The 24,415-nt window shown below is 41.3% G+C and overlaps 1 protein-coding gene across 2 annotated transcripts in view; it reads left to right on the top strand.

Annotated features, from left to right (window-relative positions):
• LOC108889527 (metabotropic glutamate receptor 7) overlaps positions 1-24,415 on the top strand; it is a 96,724-nt gene that overhangs the window by 49,470 nt on the left and 22,839 nt on the right. For both annotated transcript variants that reach the window (XM_051071290.1, XM_018686037.1), the window contains 4 exons: positions 13,269-13,485; positions 19,231-19,366; positions 20,027-20,181; positions 22,724-22,861. In XM_051071290.1, the coding sequence (XP_050927247.1) occupies positions 13,374-13,485; positions 19,231-19,366; positions 20,027-20,181; positions 22,724-22,861 (541 nt within the window). In that variant the 5' untranslated portion in view covers positions 13,269-13,373. The remainder of the gene's footprint in view (positions 1-13,268; positions 13,486-19,230; positions 19,367-20,026; positions 20,182-22,723; positions 22,862-24,415) is intronic.

Consider the following 24,415-nt stretch of genomic DNA (forward strand, 5'->3'; position numbering starts at 1 on the left):
AGTTATGTGAAATGTGCGTGTCACAAAAAACACATTCCACATAAATCTTCTCGGCCCATTAGTCGAGACACTTGCCCTGATGAATCATGATCTCAGCGAGAATGAGAGTCTGTTTACACAGAATAGCTCCATCCAAAAAGACTGTGTCCAGTTCTTCCAGAGTTGGCAGGTTATTCAGTGCAGCTCTGGAAAAAGCTTCTTGTTCTCACTGACTGGACAATTGTCCATTGTTCGGGCTGTGCGGTGGAGCCAGTGTGTTGCTGACAGGACTACCAGGTCAGATGCCCTCACTGATGCACCACATCGGCAGCACAGAGCAGAACAGAGAGCCCATGGGCAGCCAGGTCACGACTAAGCACAGGATCGTTCTCATCAGTGTGAGCCGCAGGGTGGGAAGATAGCAGATGTACAGAGACTTTAATAACCTTGACTTCAAGTCTCTACAATTCTGCAACAGTTACCTTTCCCTGCAGGTGGGTTTCCATCCAAATCTTGCAAAAGAAAATGTGAATGAATGCACTTCCACTTCCATCCACTACTCTTAGGGTGAATATTAGGAGTCAGGATAAAAAGCTGGTGGCGCTGTGCATCAAGATACTGTGCTTGAAGCAGCGCCAGTCAAACCTCAAATGTTGAAGAAATTGTAGAACACCTGATGGAAATGTAGCATTTCTGTTTGCTTCATGTATTAAATTAAATGCACATGAAAACAGTCTGATGGAAACTTATCTTGTGCCTCATCGCCCAAGAACACATAACAGTATAATGCTGACTGCAACTATTTCTGCAATTATTCCTACTTCTGCCACTACTGATAATAGTAAAACTCAAACTGTCCAAGGCTAAAGGACCATACCAGTGTGCTTGCCAGTTTTCACTAATGTTAGATTATCACTGGGTAGGAATGCAGTTAAAGCACAGTTTGATTTGGAAGGTCCACACTGCATTTGCCACATAAACACAATGGGACTATAATTTGTGCAGGCTTGATGTTCACTGTGATAGATTACACAACTCAAGCAAGCATCAAGAGTCTCTGAATGTATTTTCATATTGTAGAGGAATTAATGGAACACAATGGATTTCTTTTATAGTAAAAAAAACAAAAAAAAATTAGAATTGATAAAATGCTGCAGTTTGGTTTGCTACATGATTAGCTGTGATGTTAAGTGCCCAGTACTTGTAGTAAATTGGCTAAAACTCACAAAACCACTGGCATTCTTTAAAGTGTGATAAATAATGAGCCTAAATCTAATTAGTCAACAGCTGTTAATAAAGTCATAATGTTTAACATAAGGTATAATGTTTACTGCGTTTACTCTCTTAGTTTAACATGTTAGCATGTTAACATTTGATAATTAGCAATAAATATAAATATACAGCTGAGACTAATGGGAATGTTGTTTGTATTTGACAAATGGAAGCTATATTTTGACCTGATGGTGCTAGAGTAAAAGCCAATGGATCACCAAACTAATCATTATTTATCCTAAGAGGGGCATGGATGTTTGTACCACCTTTCATAGCAATCCATCCATTAGCTGTTGAGACATTTCAACTAAAATCACATGTCAACCACATGATTTCCCTACTGGAAAAGTCAGGACATCACTAAATTAATAAGGATTCATTCTCTGGAAACCATGAATTACCATTCAGAATTTCATGGCAATCTATCAAAGAGATGATGAGATATTTCTTTCTTAACAATCCAACATCCACAGACCCATATTAGCTCGCATGGCTAAAAAGCAGATTTAAAAAACAACAGCAACTATTAAGGATCAACAAACATAATGTTTTGAGAGAAAATTTCACTTTCTATTCTTTTGCCTCAAGCATCCAAGTCATTAAGAATGCAGCAGTCAGGATTTTAACCATTTGATGACCATCGTTAATTCTAGCATCAGCTCATTGGCTACAAGATTTAAAGTTTGTCTCTTGATCGCATTGAGAGCATTCAACAGTCTGACACTCAGCAGAACTTTTATTTCCTCATGAATCACACTGAGATCCTCAGGCTGTTCTGACTGTCCCCTGTCTAGACAGAAGAGGAAAGGTGACTGTGCTTTTGCCATTAGGACCCTGAGACTGCAGAGGGAAAGGAACTTTATTGCCCTGAACTGAGCCTCTTAGACTGTTGCTGTGTACTTCTACCAACAACCTCTACCAATCAAACGCTTCAGGCTGTAGATGGTTAATGTGCGGGCCAGATAGAGTTTGCCAGTCCTAGTAAAGGAGGCAAAATTTGTGTAAAGCCTGAGAGGAGGGTCTATCTTTGCAGCTAAATTCAGGGCAATAAAGTCCCATAGCAGACTGTGAAATAGTCTACCTTGAAAACTTTTTTTTCTTTACCCACTGTTGTCTTTTTAATCATTTTTATCACTTTTTTTTATCAGCTTTATACTTGGATATTGTGGATTTTGTCTACTTTTAGTTTTATGCTGCTATATTTTAAATGTTTCTGTGTTTGTTTATTCATTTATTCCTTCATTTGCTTTTCCATTTCATTTTAACTACTTTTCTTGTGAATGTGTCACAGGATTTTTATTGCCTTTTTTTTTTATAGATTTTAATGTTGTTTGTTGTTACACCAGTTTTTTAAAGCCCTTGTTGATGAGTATGAATATCTTACTGTGAATGGCAGTTTAAGCAGCTAATTCTGTTTTTTTCCTGTAATATAAGAATGTCGGCTCTGAGTAAATTACGCTACAACTGCATGCATTCATCTCCATACGCCACCCGTGAAAATCATCAGTTACCACAATGCGCAGTGTAATCTGTGAAAACAAAATGGCACCACATTTAGCTATTTAAATATGTGTGTCAGACTTTTGCCGGAAAGTGTATTCTTTTGTATTTGTACGCACACTCTTGTTCACATTTGTAACTTCTCTGACACACAGATCCATACGGGCTGACAGTGGATTTAGTGCGTGTCGTGAATGCAGGTGTTGCTGATAAGATACGATAATCTCAACTCTGGGAGACGTTCAAGGCAGCACTGCAGGCAACGCCAAACGAGCAGATAACTGCCTATTAAAACGTTCCGTTCTGTTCTAAACCGGGACATATATCGCAAGTGTATGGCATCGGGCGGGGGCTCAGACACCCTGACAGAAGGAACAGGATATCTGTGATATTTTCCACTGCTGTGATCAGTGCGTAATTACATGGCCCTTCTAAAGAATTCTTTGTGAGGAGCAGACAGAGAGGAAAGATAAGATCGAGGAGGCTCACCCTCATTGTCTGCGCTATTAGGGGAGAAATGGGCCTGGAGATGATGCTCTGTCGAGTCTGAAGAGAGAGCTATACGGGCAGAGATGGCGGCGGGGAGGGGGGCTAGTACAGAGGGAATCATTTGGATGCAGGTCAGAGTGTTGCAGGTGCACATCTGACAATGAATGTGGCAGACCCTGCATGCTCCAGGTATAGGTGGGGAAAAACACGTTCTTTGGTGGATAATATGTTAGAGTCATATCAGGACTGGACAGAGCAATGAGGCAGAGCGGAGATGTAAAGATTCCCACAACACAGACATGTACATCTGTATTCAGATGTCTCTCGTGAAAGCAACATTCTTGTGTTTCTCTTACCTAGGTAAAGCATAATGGCACGCAGATTTCAGTATGGGTTTATTGATATTTCATATTTCTAAGAGAAAAAATAAAGTTATCACCCAGGCTATAAAGAACACAGTTGAAAAAACAAAGCTGCGTCCAGTGCACTTTGCAGGCAGGAAAAATCAATACAGCCATCTGTAATGTGAGACCCCGTGGATATAAAGGAATACATTTGATAACACTTAGTCATAAACCTGCAGGCTATGTTTTATTCTTACCGTGAGTTGAGGTTCTGTCGCACCTGGAGAGAGCACATAGCACAGCCGCGATGATCAAGGCTGTTCTGCTGAACTGCATTGTTCTCTGCAGGGCCTCGCTTTGTGTGAAGCCTAAGTAAAAAGAAGCTTTACAGAGCGACTTGAAGAGATTCTGTACCTGCACATAATAAGCCTCACAAGTGACAGCCTGAAAGCTCGACTGTCATGCCGGCTTGAAATGCAAGATCCTTAAGTCAGTAGGCTCTGTTTGTAACATGTATTTGTAACAGCACCTTTACACCAAACTGCATAGATGTTGTGCTTCAGACTCTTCTCCAATGAGGCTTTGAGACCTATTTGGTGTTGGGAAACGATTATTTCTTTGAAATACCAATAGAGTTGGAAAAAGCAGTCTGTTTACCAGATGGAAAGATGGAGGTCGGTCAGGTTCCCTTTGTGAGCTATCCACACTTTCCTCCCACGCCTCGGCTCTACTCTACTGTGTGGCTCTCCTGGTCAAATATCTGATTTGTGAGTCATACCTAGCCTCTGTACCCATGGAGAAACACGCTGGTTGTCTTAAAATACACTCTGGCAGGGCAGCCATGCAAGAGCTCAGGCCCAGCACAGAGCACTGGAGCTGCCCAGGGGACAGGCATGGAGCGAGCGGGAGAGACGGAGGGTGAGGGAATTGGCGGGGGGTGGGGGGGCAAGTGGGCGGAAAGAAGGAGATGGTGGAAGGGTCGTGTTAGATAAAGGATTATGAAAGCCTAACTTTCTATCATGTAACACCGAAGCTAGTTCAGTGGTGTGGGCAAGTCTGAAAGGGGTGGTGTTTGTGATTTCTGTAACAAAAAGCTGAAAAACACAGTAAACATCCAGACTGGTTAAACTCTATTCAGGCGAGGTCCTTGTAGAATAACTGGCTGGAAAATGGAGATATAGTAGGAGAGTGATGTGAGGCTGGCCTTGGCGAGGAAGCAAGTAGGTGCTCGGTGGTGGGGGAATTAAAAAGAAGAATCCAGTCTCTTACAAACACCTATTAATGTCTAATTTTCTTCTCCAAATACAGTGTGGAGGGAACAGAATTGCTGCCTGGGTTATATTCACTACCAACACTTTGGGGCACTCCCATATAACAGACAAGTCCTAGGGAGGAAGTTGGGATGGATGGTTGTGTGTACAAAGCACAGATCTCACATCCTTCATCAAACATTTTGTTACATTTAGGGAACTAAGTGACTTGGTTAGTGACAGATTATGTTTTTTGTGAAATTGTTAAAAACTCAATTTGTCAGTCAGCACTGAGTTTCTCAATATTAAATGTTTCCCAGAGTTGCTTATCAATATTTTTACATTAACCATGGATCAAATTAGTATCTGTGAAATGGGTTGCTTTTAGTGATGAACAAACAGAGAATTATGACTCATCCCTGCAGTTTCAGCTAACTTTTAGACAGATATTTTCTCAGAAGTTGGTGGAAAACCAAAATAGAGCTGAAAGGAATTTGAATATTGGACTCAAATTCTTGAGCTGGCCAGAAACGTAACTACAAATGAATATTAATGCAGTATTTCCTCCAGGTTGATAATTTACTTGTGGTGGTGGGTGGCGTAGCGTGTGACCTATGTGTATGCAGGCTGCTCACAAAGAAGCCACTCAAGTTAACGCATCACATGCAGCTTAGACAGGTGTAAGGGCAAAAATTAGATAGTCTGAAAAGAGTGAAATAAGGCATCCTAATGTAACATTTTTAAGCTGACACAGTTATTTTATCAACCTGGGCAGGTTTTAATCTACTTGGGTGGGCCACCCGAGTGAAGCCTATGTACAGGAAACACTGTTAATGCAGCTGTTTGCTAACAGCCTCAACCTTACAAGGTGAAATAAGGTGGTCAGTGTTTTGTGCTGTTCCCACATGGGCCCAAAGAAATCAATGAATGCAGGTCCAATCAAATGGTTTGAGTTCCCTAAACATAACCATGAAAATAATATAATACTATGCTTTTGTCGTCACAAGTGGATGTTCTAGGGAAATTCGCTGACAACACTGTGCAGATATGTTCAGTATGAGCATTTTGCATCGGCAGTGAGCACTTTGCAGATACATTGTCGATTAAAAAAACATAATCCCGACGGCATTGCATTTCCGACAAAACATATTTGCTAATGCAAATTAGCTGCGCCTGATTTTTAGGAGCGCGGGTTAAAATGAAAAATAAAGAGAGAATTGGGGGCAAAAACAGACTGAGGACAGCGAGGATGGGAAAGTTGGCTGGCATTCGAGCAAATGACTGGGGGCAGATTGTCTCAACTTGGGGGGAAAACTGGCAGCCTGGGGACCTCTGTGGGCAGGAAGTGTCTGCTGATCATCTGTGCGGGCGTGTCTGCATGCAGACAGATGACAGGGAGGGAGGGAGAGACACACAGGAAGATGAGACTCACTTGTCTCTCTCCGACGGGGCTGAAACACACAGAGGGGCGGAGAACAAGGGAGTGAGGCTGAAAGTCACAGGTTGTGTGAGGGCACAATGATGAAACGCAGCCCTCACAAAAGGAGAGTTTGAGTGAAAGTGAGAGACACAGATGGGCAGGAAGAGAGTGGGAGAGAGTGACAGAGAGAGGGAGGGAAAGCTGTCGGTTTCCCTCTGCCCTCCTTCCCTGCCTCCTCGGCTGTGTTGGCAGTGCCTTGCTCTGGTGAAGAGAGATTACCAAAGCCCAGCCTGAGGTTGCATGTATGGACACAGTCATTACCTCTGCCCTGCTAACAAATGGCATTGCTGTCTGAATACAAAAGGATGGCTGTCTGATCCCCACCCCACTGCCAAAGAGTTGCAGGGGCTTGATTTAGTGGGAAAGATGTAAAACTTGATAACTGCTCAATATCTTTATAGGCCTGTTTATCGTGCTGTATTATTTTGTTTGTAGGATATCGACTGTTGCTTTTTTTACAACACCGTACAGAGGAGCTACCAAATAAATCTTCAGATGAGGGATGTGTTTTTTGGGAGAAAATATTCATTCCATTATGGTTGGGGTGTCGAGTTTTTGAATTGCTTTCAAAATGGCTCCTTGGCCCGGTTCATAGGATCATATTTACAGTTTGTGTGTGCGTGTCATTGTGCCGGTGTCACGAGGACAATCTGTGCATTGGCGTCCGGCCACAGTCAGCATGGGGTTATAGAGTCGGGTCTGTCAGAACCCGCTGTCATTTCCGCCGTCACCGTGGAGATTGTTGCAAACAGCCGAGTGGAGCTGACTGATGTCAAGATATACTTAGAAGCTAATCATGCAGCAAATAGAGGCACAGGGATCCCTGCAACAGGAACTGCCTGGCCGCCCTCGCTCCAGTTAAAACCATTCATGGGAAACATTTCAGCTCTGCCACTCAGAGCTCGTTTGAGGCTATGTTTTCGAGAGCTGTTCTTGGATTAATTGATACCAAAGCCAGTCTGGACAAGACTCTAGTTTTCTGTGCCTAATTTTTGACACTGATGGTGTCTAGTCAGTGTTGCCTTTTGTTGGGAAAAGCTCTGTGTTTGAAAGATGGCCTTTGTTTTTTGTCTAAGTTTTTGTTTAAGAACCCATGGACTGTCATCCCCCTCTGTTTTCCGTAGAGACAGCCTGTCTTTTCATATCTGCAGACTTTCCTCTACTCAGATGGCAAGGATAGATGGTTGCCATTACCCCAACTGAGAGTCCTGTTGTGCCATATGCTGCCTATTTTTCTTCAAAAAAAAAAAAAGAAAGAAAAGAAACGTTTCTTTTTGCACCAACCGAATGAGCAAAAAGAAAGAGCAGCACAGCAAGCTGCATCTGCAAGGGATGCTCTCAGTCATTACCTTCACACCAGCAGAGCAGGACAGTTAAAGCACAAACATTACAGTCTCTCACCTTTCTTTAGAACCGCCCCTGGTGCTTGTGGGATGCTGTATGTGAAAATGCAATGGAAAGGCCAAGGCGCTCTAATTAACTTCACCTGGCATTCCCACTTACTGTGAACGTGTCTAACCTTTACACAACCTCGCTTAGTCACCTCTCCTCTTAAACACCCAGGTTGAAATTCTCATTTAATGTCAGTAAGCAAATTACCAACACCGTCCCAACCCTCTTTTTTCTTTTTTCCTAACCTTCTTCAGACTTCAGAAACAGATTTTTATTCAGGGGCGGCCGCAGCACTTTGTGGTGGTAAATCAATAAAACAGTGTCCCCTATAACAGACCTCTGTGTTTTCCTTCCATCGATCCTGTCAGCCCAGATACATTCAAGAGCAAGCCAGGCGATTACCCTCAGCAATCCTAACTTTGATCTATACTGCAGATGACAGGTGCCAGACATCAGCTTTGGGTAATTGTGATACTGAAAGGGAGCGTCGTTAATCATTCTTTCTTGGCCTGACTTCAGTTGCTGATGATCGGTTGGCGGTTATTGTAGTGGTTGTCAATGCAGACTGCTTGCAGGCATCGCCTTCACCCTTTCACCTTGCTGCCACTACAGAACATAGATCATGTTGTCATGTGTGATGCCATGTTTCTAATATAACGTTCTTAATGATATAAGTAGAACTGCAAGCAGAATTCCTAATATGAAAGGATTAAGGGAAAATAATATCTACCTCATTACATCTGATAATTTACAGAAAATAACTCAAAATTATCTCTATTATGAACTAACATCACTAAAGACATTCAAATCTGCTGCAATTTGTTGCAATAGGAGCTTATTTAGTTGACACAATTCTGGGCATCAATCATTCAACTGCAACCAAAGTGGAAAAGTCAAACTTTGTTACTTTTAATCTACTGAGACAAACATAATCAAGTTCAGAATTTGATTCAGGATTTAATTTAATTCACTTATTTCATACAAAAGGTTAAATTACTAACTTGCAATCAACTTAATTTGTGGGCTGTTAGTTGCCAGAGAGGACAAAACACAAAGACATTAGATTGTAATCAGTATCAGTTAGTCAGCAACTCTTTGTATCGTAATTCCAGCAGGTTTAATCCTCGCACCTCTGCATTTTCTTAATCAAGGTTTTGATCAAGCACTTTTGTTAGCTGGAGGTCAAAGTGGTAATTAAAAAAGCACAGGCTGAAAATGTGGGTGTTTGTACTGCAAGGAGGTGTAGATTCCTGGGGAATAAGGGGAGTAGAAATTATATCAACAGGGTACAAGGCTGGGACAAAGTAAAAAGACATCGCCATCCTAAATGGTTCCCTGCAGCAAAAAGCTCCAGAGAGACAAATGTTCAAGCAGCGTTCTATCCCAGCTGGGGCGGAGATAGGACGTGATTCAACAAACCTATAACACCTTTTGACTCCATAGTATTACTACAGCAGCTCTGTTAAGATACATCGCCTATCAAATGCTCCAAATAGATGCTTCACTTTTAGGAAAGAAGAGTCTTTTTAAATGCAAATCACTGTAGCTGTTGCTTTTCCATTACTTTGCTGTACTCCCTCTTTGACCCAGTACACTCGATCTAGACAGCGCTGATGTGATTTAACTTGTGACATTGCTGCAGCATTGCCACCTGTGAATTTGTTTAATTGCATCGCTGATTTTGTGCTGATTTTGTAGTTAGTTTTTTTTTCTCCTCTTTTTTGGCAACTTGAAACATATTGAGTCGTCTCGAGCTCGACCTTCTTCTCTGCTCCTCAATTTGTCAGCTTTGTGCAGTTGACCCCCTTTGAGTTGTGGGTCAAAGCTATAACTCACACTGTGTGAGTTGAAGCAATCCCATCAGCGAGCCGCTGTGTCCTCATTCCTGTTTCCCCAGTGTCTGCCTGCTTTTGATCACTCTAACAGAAATGGATGCCATTCATACAGTGCTTAGATTAGACTGTGTGATGAGGTGCTGCACTGGGTTCAAGAGAAAATGATGTATGTCCCTGCTTGTGCATCTGCCTGTCCAATGGGAGGTAGCCATTTTGATCCCAGACATGCCACCCGGTGTGATTGCAGTTTCACAACCTCAAACACAGCTGCTGATGAGATGTTTGGGACTTTATCAAGCAGAAATATGAACACCCTAATACTACATTTCTTTATCAACTGATTTATTTGACACTTGGAAGTGTTTAGACAGAAAGTGAAGCAAATCTTCACCTTGCATCATTTTCGTAAATGTGACCGGTGAACTGCCTCCAAGCAGCCAATGGAATTCTCTGAATTCACCAGAGATAAAGAGCTGAGGGTTAGTTACAACAGACGCACCGTGTCTGCGGGAGCGCGTCTCTGTTTCCCTTCAGCTCAGCGTCTGACTGAACTCTGAATTCACCAGAGATAAAGACCCCTGTTCATTCTGTTATTTCCCTTCAGTCTCTCCTTTTCCCTCTCATTTCTGTGTGTTTATGAAACCGATTCATGAAGGAAATGCAGGAAACGTGCTGAAACATTTTCAATATGTTTTCGTAGCAATGTGTGGCATCCTGGGTGAATTTGTGTCCAACATTATCTTTCAGTAGTTAGGCGTCGCCAGACCAATTCACTCACATTTGCGAAGGGTCTGGAGTGTTATCAGTAGTCGCAGAGCAGAATGAATCTGCATGCAATTTGATAGACCTACAACCAGTCAGAGTCAAAATGAAATGTGAAGTAGTGCAGAGTGACAGAAAAATGTCTGGAAGCACTTTACCTGCTGGTGTTTGTTTTTCATTTAGAGAAAATATATTGTCCACTTCACAGCAGCAGATTCAACAGATATTTCCTCACCAGCAGCAGCCATCTTGGTTGTTAAAGAAAATAATTCAGCGGTGCTCTCTCCTCTCCTCAGGTGTCATATCAAACATGCCCCTTTTTGGATAAATGGCTGTGATTGGTCCAAACTGTCTCAGGACAAATGGATGTCTGTCCGAGCAGGATGGGGCCCAGACCCATCTGCAAGAGCGAATAAATCAGGGCTTGCTAATTGGTCTGGTTTCTGGGTTAATTTGTAAGCAATCACACCAACTCTATAATTCCCTTCAAACTCTGTCTGAATACACAATAGTCTACAGCCATGTTATCAGCTCTGTGAGGCTGTATTTAGGCTCAGTGGTGCCTTGAGCCAAATTACCATGTTACCATGTTCACCCTCTTAGCACATTAACTGTTGCTAATTAGCACTTAACACAAAGCACAACTGAATATTTAGTCATAACCCAAAAGTATTTGACTAATTTTGACCTGATGATGATGCTAGAAAAAAAAAGGGTCGTTAAGAGTCATTGTATGGGAACCATGAATGTCTGTAAAATAAATGATGGCAATTCATCCAATAGCTGCTGAGATACTTTAGACTGACAGATCAACATTTCCCTCTCTGGAGTCATACTGCTAGCATGGCTAAAAATCTGAGCAATTTAAAGAAGTGTTTTGGGGTAAGAAGAACACCTGCAGGCTATTAAGGAGTTTCCTGAACATTAGGAAAAGTGACTATCTTGCATCTTTCTTAAGAGCTTGATTGATATGGCCTGTTTTTATATCCTTATGAGATACTCTAAGTTATCTACACATCCACTGTTCAGTTAATAGTATGTAGTGTAGTATGATAGTGATAATTAAGTGTGATTACGCTGTTTTCTTTAAAGAGAGGACTTAGCGTGCAAGTATTAGTTAACACCCGCAACCTCCATTCACAAATTCCCCACAAAAATAATTAATTCAGAGTCTACTTACAAGCCTTTTCTGGAGCCTTCAACCACACCCAGTGGTCTTCCTCAGTGGATGGAATTTGTTCAGTTGTTGTGCAGCTTAGTTATCATCATGTCACATGAGTGCAGAACTTTGGTCACATTATAACTGTCTTTGCTCAAAGACTTGAGGAAGATTGTGATTGAAAGCTCCAGTTAAATACTGTATATCAAAGGCAGATATAAGGCTTTAATTTAAGAGCAAAGTTCCATACTTGGCTCACATGATGATAATTGAGCCATTTCCATGACAGACCCAAGTCCCATCTGCTAGATGAGCTCTATTAAGTGCTTTTTCTTTCTGCTGATTTATGATCAAAATGTGTTATTGTTATATTTTCACTTGTCATATATCACTTTCCACACCAATATTACACGGTAGACCTCCGTGGACTAGGCATTAGAGCCTGTTTCACGAATCATATTAGCTTATCTTTGCTGTTAACCTAGATCAAATACAGGCTGAAATACAAGAGACAAAAGCAGCACAGGCATAGGACTGAATTCCGTAAGTTTTATATTTGGATATGCTGTAGAGTGATGAAGACAGACCAAGGTCTCATCAGGGGGGAAGAACAGGAGAGAGCTTAAGAATCTGTGCTGCTAATTCATAAAAAGTGCTGGAAAGAGAGTAAGTCTTCACTGATATGTTACTGAAGAAACTGACAACACTGGACGTTGCCCAAGTAACAGTGTTAATATTGGCTTTGTTAAATATTGCATTACATAATGTGAATTTATTCTTAGATGATCAATTGATGAGATAATGTGAAATATATGAAAAACGTAATGCTCATTTGTTTTGCATGCCATTTTGTCAACCCCAGCGGCCCTGTGCATTTGTCATGTGCAGCTCCTGCTTGTGTTTCAGAATTTCAATTTATTAATGGGACAAAATTATTGTTTATTCTAGTAAAGCCCATGGGAAAGTTGTCAAATATTACATATGACATTGTGTATTACATATTGGGTATTGCTATTATACCTATTTATGTTGTGTCTGTTATGTTCTCTCTCCTATAACCTGCACTGTTACTTCACCTTCTATAAACAATTCATTTGTAAGTTGTAAACCTAAATTATAGTTTAAACGTCTTTATCTTGCCCACACACATAAAACTGATGCAAATATGCAAATGTTAGCAAATTAAACAGTAGAGTAAAACAAGTAAAACACATTCAGCATTAAAGAAATAGTTTGACACAGAAAAATCCTTATTTACCACCCACGTCTGTATGTTCAGCACAAGGTTACATCCTGCAGCTGGTTAGCTTAGCCTTGCACAAAGGCTGGAAAGTAGCCAGATTTTGTTACCCTGGGTCACCCTGCTTCCAGTCTGCCAACCTTAGCTAACTAGTTTATTGAAGTAGCTTCATATATAGCATACAAACATGAGAAAGTTATCTGTCTTCTCATTCAACCCTGCAATAAAGTTTATTTCCCGAAGTGTTGTTCCATTCCTTAAGCCTCCAAATATAGCTGCAACTGGCAAGCACCGTCTTTATCATATCTATCATACAGTATGAGACACATTGAGGACATATAGTGCAGAAATTTTACATTCAGAATATAGACGCTCAAATAAAATGGAAGATAGTAAATACAGTGCACTGTAAAATAAATAAGCAGTGATTTCGGACATGGCCGTTCAATAATGTGATTTTTCAGAACTGTCACCATAGTAACCACCTATGATTCTGCACCAGGAATAACACCAACACATGAGTAAACGTTCCCTTCCTCTCTCCTACCCCACCTCTTCTCTTCAAGATCCCGCAGATCAGCTATGCGTCGACAGCCCCGGAGTTAAGTGACGACAGGCGCTATGACTTCTTCTCGCGGGTGGTTCCTCCAGACTCATTCCAGGCCCAGGCCATGGTGGATATCATCCGAGCCCTGGGATGGACTTACGTCTCCACCATTGCCTCGGAGGGCAGCTACGGAGAGAAAGGGGTGGAGGCCTTCACACAACTCTCCAAAGAAGCAGGTAAGTAAGGGTGATCAGTGATCGATCCTATGCAAAATTATATATGTATACTTTTCTGATTCAAAACATGCACTTGCATTTTTGACCCAGAGAATGTTCAGTTCCACAGTTTATCGTAAAATCTGTTTTCGGTGGATGAATTATTGATCTGTTTGGCAACTTCTGCTGTAGTTCCCCAGTGAGTTGTGGAGTGTTACTGGAAATGAAGACAGAGAAAAAGCTTGCAGAGATGATGCCACATCACATAAATGAGCATATATGCATGTCACTGTTTTTTAAACATGACCATTTCAGCTTTTAGCTCTATGTAAACTCAGAAAAGGAACTGTCTGAAATTTTCTATCGTGTTTTCCTTGGCCAACAGAGAGGAGATAGAATGGTCTGGCAACTGGTCATTTGGGAGAGTTTTGTTTTACACTCTGCCTTTTCTGTTTCACTCAGCTTCATTTTTTATCCCTGCCAGTGAGAGTGCAGGGCTCTGAGGATGTTAATGATGGTCAGTCAGCTTTATGGTCAGTCAGTTCAAACCACTCTGGTCCGGGTGTGTTCATGAAGCAGCAGGGCTTAAGATATTTTGTCTTTTTGGAAAAGAAGACTGGCGCCTTTGGTGAACGTCCCTCGATATTTCTCTAACAAACCACATGATTAAACAGAGAAAGCTGAATCACTGAATGGTCTAGCAAGCAAGCTATTAGAGTCTTGTTTGTTGAATCCTGTAATGTAACATTAATGGTGATTGTTTAAAGTGGCAATGATCCTTTTTCAGCCTCAACAGTTACATTTTTATGTTTAGATTTGCCTTCAGAGAGGTTAGAATAAGGATCTTGATGAGTACTTACAGTACAGAAGAGATTCGCATTCAGACAAGGTGTTGTGGTTTTGCCTGTAACTGGGCTGAAAATTGTGCACACGCTTGACTCACCTGCTTTTTCCACATTGATGCTGTTGTTGGCATGTGGTGGTACATGTGAATCAGCAGCCACTGCTGTAGCCAGAGAGACGCTCAGTTGCTGTAACAGTACAATGGGTCGGCTATCTTTGTCAAATCGTGTGGTTTACTGTGCTTTGCTTTAGAAGGTCTGCAGAGACTTCCCACAGTTGTGCTGCAGTATTTCTGCAAAATCAGGACAAGGATACATTGCTACAATCATTTTGGATGATTGCAAGAAGGCTTTTAATGCACAAGAGTTGGCAATAGGCCTGTGTTCAAAACCCCAATTTCTTTTCCATCTTTTTGAAAGAATCACTTGAAGATGAATGTTACCTGGGCTAGAAAAATTACCCCCCATTATCCATGATAGCTCATCCATGCAAGTCACGACAACAGGACCGAGTATTTTGCTGCCTCTCACCTTCACCTCCACAGATCCCAGTCCATGTCCTGTAAATCTGCAGGGAGTGATGTCTGTCTCTTCTAATAGACTGATGTGCAGAAACCTCTAAAATGAGGAAAGCTAATGATATCCCACAGGCACCGATCAGAAGTCCAGCATGCATGAATATTTTATCTGTGTGCATTCATGTCCAGTGTGATCACTCATTAAAACTTTAAGAAGCTGTTTGTGGCTGCGTAATTTGCATTGACAGAGAGAGAGAGAGAGAGAGAGAGAGGGAAAGTAGCCAACAAATAAGGAAAAATCCTGCTTTAAGGCTTATTTTGGAAGTTTCAATTCATCTTATATCCTGTGATAAACACAGTTTCTTCCAGCTGGTTTTCTCAGATACATTTTCCACTTTATTTCCTTTTGCAAAAGGCAGCAAATGCGCTGATATTATTATGACTCCCGAACAGCTACACAAAGAGCATGAAAACATAAGCCATTGTTGTTGTTGACTCGCCCTGTTGCTTCTTAGCTGCAGTCACTTTGCAATATTTTGCATTCATATACAAATGGGAATTATTTCTTCTAAAGAAAAGCTTCCGGTACCCAAGGCATCTAATCTTTAATAAACACATTAATTATGTAATAGCACAACTATACGTTCACAGGATTCACTGAAAGGCAGTGGTTCTGTGCCAGAACTGACTGGGATGGATTGAATTGAATAGAAGATGTAAATATCTCAGTGAATATGGAACGAGAATATCTGGAAAATACTGTAAGTCTGTTATGAGTAAATGTATTAAACATACATCATTTCCAAGAAATCGCTTAACTGCAGGGCAGCAACAACATGGTTGGATGGGTGTTGTTGCAGCATCCCTGCAAGTTGATCAATGAGACCTTGAGACAGTTTTTGTGGCTTGCCCTGTCTGGTTGCAGTGAAATGTCAGATGCATTAGTAGGATTCTCGCTTCACCACTTCAAGGAGAACCATCTAGCAGACTAATGCAATATGGCTGCCCATTACCCCAAGCTGAGACTGGAGTGATGGTCAGCCTCTATTGATCCTCTGTTTTTTTGTTTTTTTTTTATTCCACTCTGCTTTCTCTCTCCCCTGTTTAGGCACTGTTCCATTGTGCACCTTCATCCTGGCTGCAGGTGAAGCTGGCAGAGATTAATCGTGTTTGTATTTTTCTGTGTCTGTCTGGACTCAAGCCAGAGCGATGGAGTTCAGTTTTCCCATTTGATAAAAAGACTTGCATTTGAGGAAAACCTCCCACAATGTATCACTGTGGAATTGATTGCAGCGAGTTGCCAAAACAATGTGTTCTTAGATCAAGTCTGAGCTGTGAGGAGAGGGAAAAAAAAAAAATCTGCCAGTGAAGTAAAGCACTCATATTTAGCAGTAGGAATGAACTGGGGAAGAAGTCTGATGCATGTGCAGACACCATAAAATAGACCATGATACTTCTGCATGATCCCTCGACATCGCCAGAGTCCCAGAACAGTAGTAGAAAGGCATGCAGGATATGGAAGGGCACACACAGAGGCGAATATGAATGTCAGCTGCACGTCAGCCCATTTTGATGTGGAGGGAGCAGGTCTGCCTTTTGGCTGTCGAGGTGATAAATATAATTGCAGCATTATGGATCCCCTGGAGGTTTGGGTTTGGAGGGTGTTGAGTAGGCAGGCGGGGGGTCAAATCCATCAAGAGCCTCTAATTTAAAGGGATTTGTATTTCACTAAGCAAAATGGCAAAGCTGGATTCCTCACCCTGAAGTGCATTTTCAGAACCGAGGACATTGAGGATGAATAATTGAAGCAGTTAATGCAGCGCATGACCTATGGCACTCAGACAGATAAGTGGAGAACTTCCAAGACCTGATGAATTTAGCCATCGTGATCATTACGCTGTCTTTGATATATTAACCAAATGTGAAGCAGAGGGCAAGGGTTCACGGTGCATATACTTTTGATAATATGTTGTAGGTAAATGAATAAGGTGCAAACCAGCATGTCACTTCTATTACAAGCAGAAATTTAATACTTTGAGTGTTTAGATATATTTTAGACAGACGTATATGTCGTCCTCGCTCTCCTCACTGACTAAGTGACAGCTAGACAGTGCAGTATTACAACTATACAGCCCTATTTCTTGGATAAGACTTCAACAAGTGGGAATAAAACACTCTCTTCTCCCAGAGCCTGACATTTATCTGTCTCACATCACACATCTCCAGCCAAGACAGACACGCGGCTCTTCTTTAAACCCACAGTTTGATTCGAGGACTCTTTCAAGTCCACACAACTCCTCCCAGTGACAGGTGAAGGCAATCCGACCCCACAGCACAGTGCTCTGGAAGCACAGATACACCACGTGCATTTCCATCATGCCTACCTCCCCAACTAAAAGACTTCACTGACCATCTGACTGACTGACAGATGAGGTATTCTGCAGGCATTCAATAATTTAGCCACCACTGCACAACCGCCGGCCCGCAGCCTTTAGGGCAGTCTTAAACCCCGCAGCACGTTCAGCTCTGCTGCTTTCTCTCTCTGAAGATGGGATCTGCTCCAAATGCTTCTTATATTCATCAGTGGCTCCTGTGGTCTCTGTCTGTAATATTGACTGTTGTGACCTATGATACATCTCTGCTCAAGACTGTTATACCATTATAACTCTTCACACAAGCCCACAGGGTTTTTGTCATAATGGAGTTAATGCATTTTCATGAGATTTAAGATCTCTGCACATTATGAGTTCCTCCTTTTTTCCCCTCCCTGGAATGAAAGTGAATGTGTGATACCTACGTGCAGACACACTGCCCCCCCGCAGCTGAATGCTGCTGCTAATACGCCAGGATCAGCTGTTAAACAGTGCTAGAGTCTCCTAAAACAGAAACCGGGAAGTGCAGTGTCATACTGTAGGATTTCTGGCTGAAATCAACTGAAATCTCTCTTCTGAAACAGAGCTTTAGTGTCATCCCTTTGAGACCCACAGCGATAGCTGCTCTGCACAAATGACACCAAGCACGTTTCACTTTAACAGGATACCACAAACCCTTGAGCAACAGCTAGGCCACTGGCGGGATCTCCATTTTTATGTGTAGTCCACTTAGAGAGGATAACAGCAGTCATCCCAGCGTGTTTTCTCGCATCAAGAGATATCACTAATTCTGCCTGCTGATACCAGAAAAATGGATAGTTAGGAGGAGGTTCAGCAGTTGTCATTCTGTTATCTTCTGCCTTTAGAAATGCCACTGTAAACCATGACTGGAGATGTGTGATCTGCCAGCTAAAAGCTGTTTATATCAAAGTAATGAGCCTGAGGAGACCGGCAATTAGGAGATTCCTTCCATTTCTCTGTCTACTCAGGGAAACTCAAACTGAAAGGTTATTGGGTAGGCTATTAAAATGCTTGAGTGGGAGAAATTTTAATTGGTTTGTGCAAAGCTTTGCTGTTGAGTCAGGACACAGGCTGCTGCCTCAGTCTAGGCCTACAGTAGTTAGGATGTTCTCTCACACAGGTGATCATATTAAGTGTTTATCCGAAGTGCTTCAAAGGTTAGCTTGTCCTTTGTGCCTATAATTATCACACTAGAGTGGAGCAAAACTCTTCTTTTTTTTTAATATATTTTTTTATTTTTTGCGAAAGATATAATTTTGCTTCTCTACCTTATAACAAGCTGTTGAATGTAACCCTGAAGACAACAATATCTAGCAAACTGTTAAAAGCCAATTGAGATAATGTACTGTGCCAAATACAGTATCTAGAAACTATTCAGTACACACAGAAGCAATCAGTACCCTTCATCCTGTAAAAACTCATTAGTGGTGACCTGTCTGAAGATGATTTATTGTCTGTATTAATATCCTCTTTGTTTGTTATTCCCGGCTATGCTATCTGATTGGTTCAGGGTCTGACACAAGATGTTTGATAATGACTTTAAATGAAAAGTCAATGGAAAGCTGTTGGATTTTCACAAATCCATAATATAAAATCTGTAGCTTTACGTCCCTGTGCGGTGTGGATTATTGGATTTGTTATAGCAGATATGTTTATACCTCTCTCACTCTGTGAAATGATGCTCGTGCTCAGTCGGAGGGGTGCAGTTTGAGTGTTATATTGCATGCTGCTGCGGTTTGCAGATCATTGCCAAAATGTAAATGTATACACTGTAAGACTATCATTTAGACTGTATAGCAAGCATGACAGCATCATCAAAATCTCACTATTGTGTTCACATGTGTTTCTTATTTCCATATGGTTGAGATTTCCATAGGAAAGAAAAAGCAGCTGTTGTTACCCCAGGCTTTCTGAGTGTGATAGTGTGTGTGTGTACATTTATGTGTGAGAGTGAGTGAATGGGTGAGATCAGCCCAGAGGCCTTATCATTTCTTACTCCTTTCCCATTAAAAGGTGGAATCTGCATCGCCCAGTCTTTGAAAATACCCCACAACCCCAAGCTGGAGGATTATGACAAAGCCATCCAACAACTGTTGGAAACGCAGCACTCGAGGGCAGTCATCATCTTCGCCAGCGAGGAAGACATACGGTGAGCAGCGCCGCACATTCTGGCTTCATCCATGTTTCTCAGGCACATTGATGGCTTGCCATGTTGAGATCTTTAATCTTCGAGTAGCAGCTCCTGAAGACAGGCTAGAGGCGCAGATTTACCATGCGTACAGGACGTCTGCTGCACAAACATACCTCCAACAACACAAACACAAGCATGCCTCGGAGGGGAAGTGGGAATACATATTGCAAACAAAGCAACAGAGATATTGTTTAATTTACAATGCCCCATGGGGAATGTTTATGTAAAGAAACACAGAATCAAACATTTAATACCTGTAAATTCAGAGTAAAGAATCCAGAAGTGGGTGTGCTAGTGAAATGTAAAAGAAAAGAGAAGATGACTGAGATACATGGACATTGATGACTGTAACTCCCTATTGTCTTTAAATGAGAGATAAAAATAGCATCTTTGCCCAACACAAAACAAAACACAACCTAGTTAACATAAAATAACAATAGCTTCCCTCTTTTCTTTCTCACCTTTAATGCAAAGAAGGGATGAACATTGTAGGGCAACATGATGGGCCTGTAATGTCCAAACAGCTCCTGAAAGCCAGCTGTGCCTTTTGTCTAATAGATATTAGATTGCACACACCTCTTGTGCTCTCTCCTAATTCACATACGGATGTCCTTGCAGGGGAGTTCTCAATGCCACCAAGAGGGCCAATCAGGTGGGCCATTTCCTGTGGATTGGATCTGACAGCTGGGGGGCCAAGAGCAGTCCAATCCACCAGCTTGAAGATGTAGCAGTGGGAGCAGTCACTATACTGCCCAAGCGCTCCTCCATTAAAGGTACAGACACACTGGTGCACATGCAGACACTCACACTGCATGTATTGTTTTCTATTGTTGTTTGTTTGTTTGTTTTTTGGGACTAATTATAAATGAGTCAAATTAGATAAGTCAAATTTATGAAATCTAACTGTTTTTTACAGGTGCTTGGGGGCTGCAGACACAAACACTGACATGTTATCACCTTATAAAATTGGTGATTGATATGGTGAACTTGTTGGCAAGCAGTTGTCATTTACACATCCAGCAGAAATGGACCAGTCTTTTTTACCTGTTTTCAGTCAAGTGGTCAGGTGATTTAGAGTAAATATAAAAAATATTGGGGGTGTTCTGGCGGCATGGTAATGACATGTACCATATAACTGCAATGTCCATGGTTCGACCCTCTTCCTGGAGGACCCCTATTACATATCCTAATCCTCTCTCTTACCCATACAAGGCAATACAACTCAATAGCAGTACAAACCACATCCTCCCAGAGGCTTTTTACACATCCAGCAGCTACAGAGGAACTTTAGCATTCATTTAAAGTCGTGGTTCTGCACTCCTGGCAAATGTTTGTTCAATATTCACTCTCCTTTTAGCTCTGTCATTGGTTTTTAATAACTCCTTAGATAAATATCTGACAGCTGCTAAATGCTCCACTATGTTCACCAGCCAGTCACTAAGTGTATCTGTCTGCCATTTGGTGCTGAGCAGGTAGTATGCAGTGGATTTTTAGAGCTTTCTGGTGCATCTGGAAACCATGCTGATGAGAGAGGTGAGAGTGAATTAAAACAGTAAAGTTGCATAAAACCAAAACAATGAGTTAAAGGATGCTAAAATTCCCCTCCGACCTGAGGAGAACTGCAGTCAGGTGATAGTTCTCTTTGGGTTCATCACTATGAGCGACCTTTTTTCACATTATAGTCATTTCATCCATTGTTAATATAAATAATTGATTATCACAGCTTAAAGAACACATTTTATTTTATTTTATTTTATTTGTTGCATGTCTAAGTTTCATTCTCACTTGCAAGCCCATAAAATATGTAATATCCAATACATTTCAAGAGAGATGATGTAATTTTATTTACCATTTTTGTACCCACCTCATCTTCTGTCTCACACACTTCTGCTTAAGCTGGCAATTTCCTACTTTTCTCAGAATTACTTTTCACAATCCTCAGAGAGCAAGTATGACCTTGTTGTTACATTTGACCGTGGGTTGAACATGACCAGACTAAAATCAGTTTGGATAAATTGGCCACTTTATTATTTAATGTTGAAACCAGTGAATGTAAGTGCTCCACCTCTTGCAGACATCACATATATATTAATCAAGGTGGTTTTACTCACTTTAAAAATTAAAAATCTACCATCTCAGTCTGCTGGAGAAATTTGTACAACTGGTCTCTAGCATTATTGAAATTAACACAAAATGAAAGGTCTGAGAAAAAGCTTTGATTTAGTTTTTAACCCTAAGCATTTTAGCATTTCCTGTCAATAAACTATTTGCTTATGGGTGGATTTCTATCTAAAGCTACGGCTTAAAAAAGTCCACCCACAAGGAAAAGGAAGCAAACAAGGAACTTATACTGCTGCATGTGCAAAGACATGTACAAATTCACCACAGAAATAAGACTATTCTTGGCATGTGCCATCTATTTTAAGTTCAGTCCAGTGTCACAGTCCTAATAACCAGTCATCATTACAATCGAGGAAATGTGAAGATTTCCGTAATTAGGGGAGGTCTAGCCAGGACAAATGTACACTCTGGAGGCAGCAAGGATATTATTAATCCACCATGCATCATTGATGGTCTTTTGAAAAGAAAATCAGCTGAGTCATTCAGCTCTGATTAGCCATCATCACCTCTACCCACAACTCAGCTGATAATGACTGGGTAACAGAGAGTGGAGACGCAGACTTTAAAATGTAAAAAAATATTATCATCAAGACAGAAGATTATGCTTTATTAAAAAAAAAAAAAAAAAACACTGCACCATGAATCTCACAGTGAAGTTTAGTTCCAGCTCAGTTTCCTGACCCACATTGGGTGGTACAGTTGCACAAATATTAAAAATCTCTCCTCAAGCTAATGCTTCATACAGGCACCAAAGCCCTGCTGAAATTAGTATTAAGCTAATACATCATGCCTTCAATCCACTTCTGTTGTAATGGATTTTATGGAGTGGAGAAAACCTGTTCAGCACCTGCAGGACCCCACAGCTAGAGGCAACAGGCTGTGGCACCACTTACAATCCCTGTGTTATTTATTATGCATCCTGTTTTTTAATTAATGTAATTTCCTAGATGAAAGGGGTGATTAAAGTTCTATGGGGCTTGAGAGGAAGAGGAACCACCGTGGTCAAATTTTGATGAAGTAGTGCTTGCTGGTCTGCTTCCAACACCTAGCGGCCAGCACCACACCACCACTACTGCCACCGCCGCCGCCGCCACACTGCTACTGCTGCACAAGTTTCGCTTCATTTCCTCCAGGTCTGAATTGGTTGATAATTGGTCCGGAACTGAGCCATTCTCCACTTTCGTTTGTTCCCAGGGTTTGATGAATACTTCACTGCACTCACCCTCGAGAACAATCGGAGGAACGTGTGGTTTGCTGAGTTTTGGGAAGAAAACTTTGACTGCAGGCTCCTCAGTGCCTCGAAGAGAGAGGACACCAGCCGTAAATGCACAGGTACACGAGTTTTGACACGAACAAATTAGGGAAATATCTGTAAAACACTAAAAGAAGATGCATAATTTCACCCTCCTGTATCAGGCTGATGTGAACTTGACCTTTTGTTCGCATTAGAAGCCTTGGATAGAGTGTTGGGATTTTAATTCCACCCCTCTTGTCTGCAGCGCAGTCAGAAAGTCTAACACCAGGTGTTTCTACCCAGCAGGTGCAGGACAGGCAGAGTTTATTATTAGAATAATAATGCACCACGTGGTCTGAGTCATACTACAGTTACAGACCGTCTGCTCCTGTGGCTAATGTCCTGTAACTCTTAAATCCCATATTCCCTCCTTTCGCCCCTTAACCCAGTCACCTTGACAGCTCAGCACAGTCATGACGTGTGTACTAACTGCACCGAGCCAGAGTACATTTTATTTAGGTCGGAAATTACAGGGGGAAATGACAAAGCTAAGCAAATACTGCTCATGCCCCCATTCTGCTTTTATTGCCATCTTTGTGGTAGCATTAATTATAGTGTTGTTGCTATCATTGGTGCATGCTCCTATTACCTAAACTCTGCCTGCCAGCATTGTGACAGGCATTGCACTGCATTTATTATCTATGTGGATGATGCCTGTTATGTGGGATGCTGTATTAATCTTGCTTGCATACGTGATGACGGTAATGGCAGTGTGACACAAATTACTGTTTGCTAAAGGATTTTTGTTCCCTTTATAATCTCCTATTTGGCATCTTTTGTTGCGAGTCAAAGACAGAAGATGCTTGTACTCTAAGTGAGCCCCACAAAGCCTCTGTAAAATGACTATAAATGTCTTTTATCTTTTCTTCAATTCCTCTGAAAATGGCTATACAGCTGCTGCTATATTCTCTTTTTCTTTGTTCCTCAAGCCGAGCTGATATTTATGAATGTTAAATACTAACGTGAGGCTTTTGCATTCAGACACTATCCATTGAGCATGCCATTCAGAGCTAAAAGAAAAGCAAAAAGGTTATGTGTGGGCTGAAATGTATGTTCGGAGAAATGGGCTGAAATGTCAGCACAGATTGCTTTTGACCTCCTTCAGTTTATGCAAGTCTCCCACATCCTTATATGTGTCCTATTAACATCATCTGCTCCTCCACTGAGCTCTCCATGTGAACTATTAGCAGCTATCACTGAGGAGAAAATTGTCTTTTAGTATTCGCTGTTATTTTCTTGATGATGCATTTTTTTTGTTATCTGGGAGCTTGAATATTATAATTATGATGATAAGGATGATGATCATTATTATGATGATGATGATGATTAAAAGTAACAGTACTATTTTTGTTATCATTTTCATTCACTCTTTGAAATGCAGTTTTTATCTATCAGGAGTGTGAAATAACTAATTGTAACAAAAACAAAATATCCAGCAGTGGTTATACATTATGTATTCACGCAGTGTGTCAGCAGAGTGAGGCAAAACTTTTACAGCCGCCCATAGTGAAAGGGCAGTACACAGAGAGGAGGATATAAAGGAGGAGGAGGCCCCTGCAGGAAGAGTGTGTTACTAAAGTTCATGGTGATCT

Source organism: Lates calcarifer, linkage group LG6 (assembly GCF_001640805.2).
Source record: "Lates calcarifer isolate ASB-BC8 linkage group LG6, TLL_Latcal_v3, whole genome shotgun sequence".
Classification (NCBI taxonomy): domain Eukaryota; kingdom Metazoa; phylum Chordata; class Actinopteri; family Centropomidae; genus Lates; species Lates calcarifer.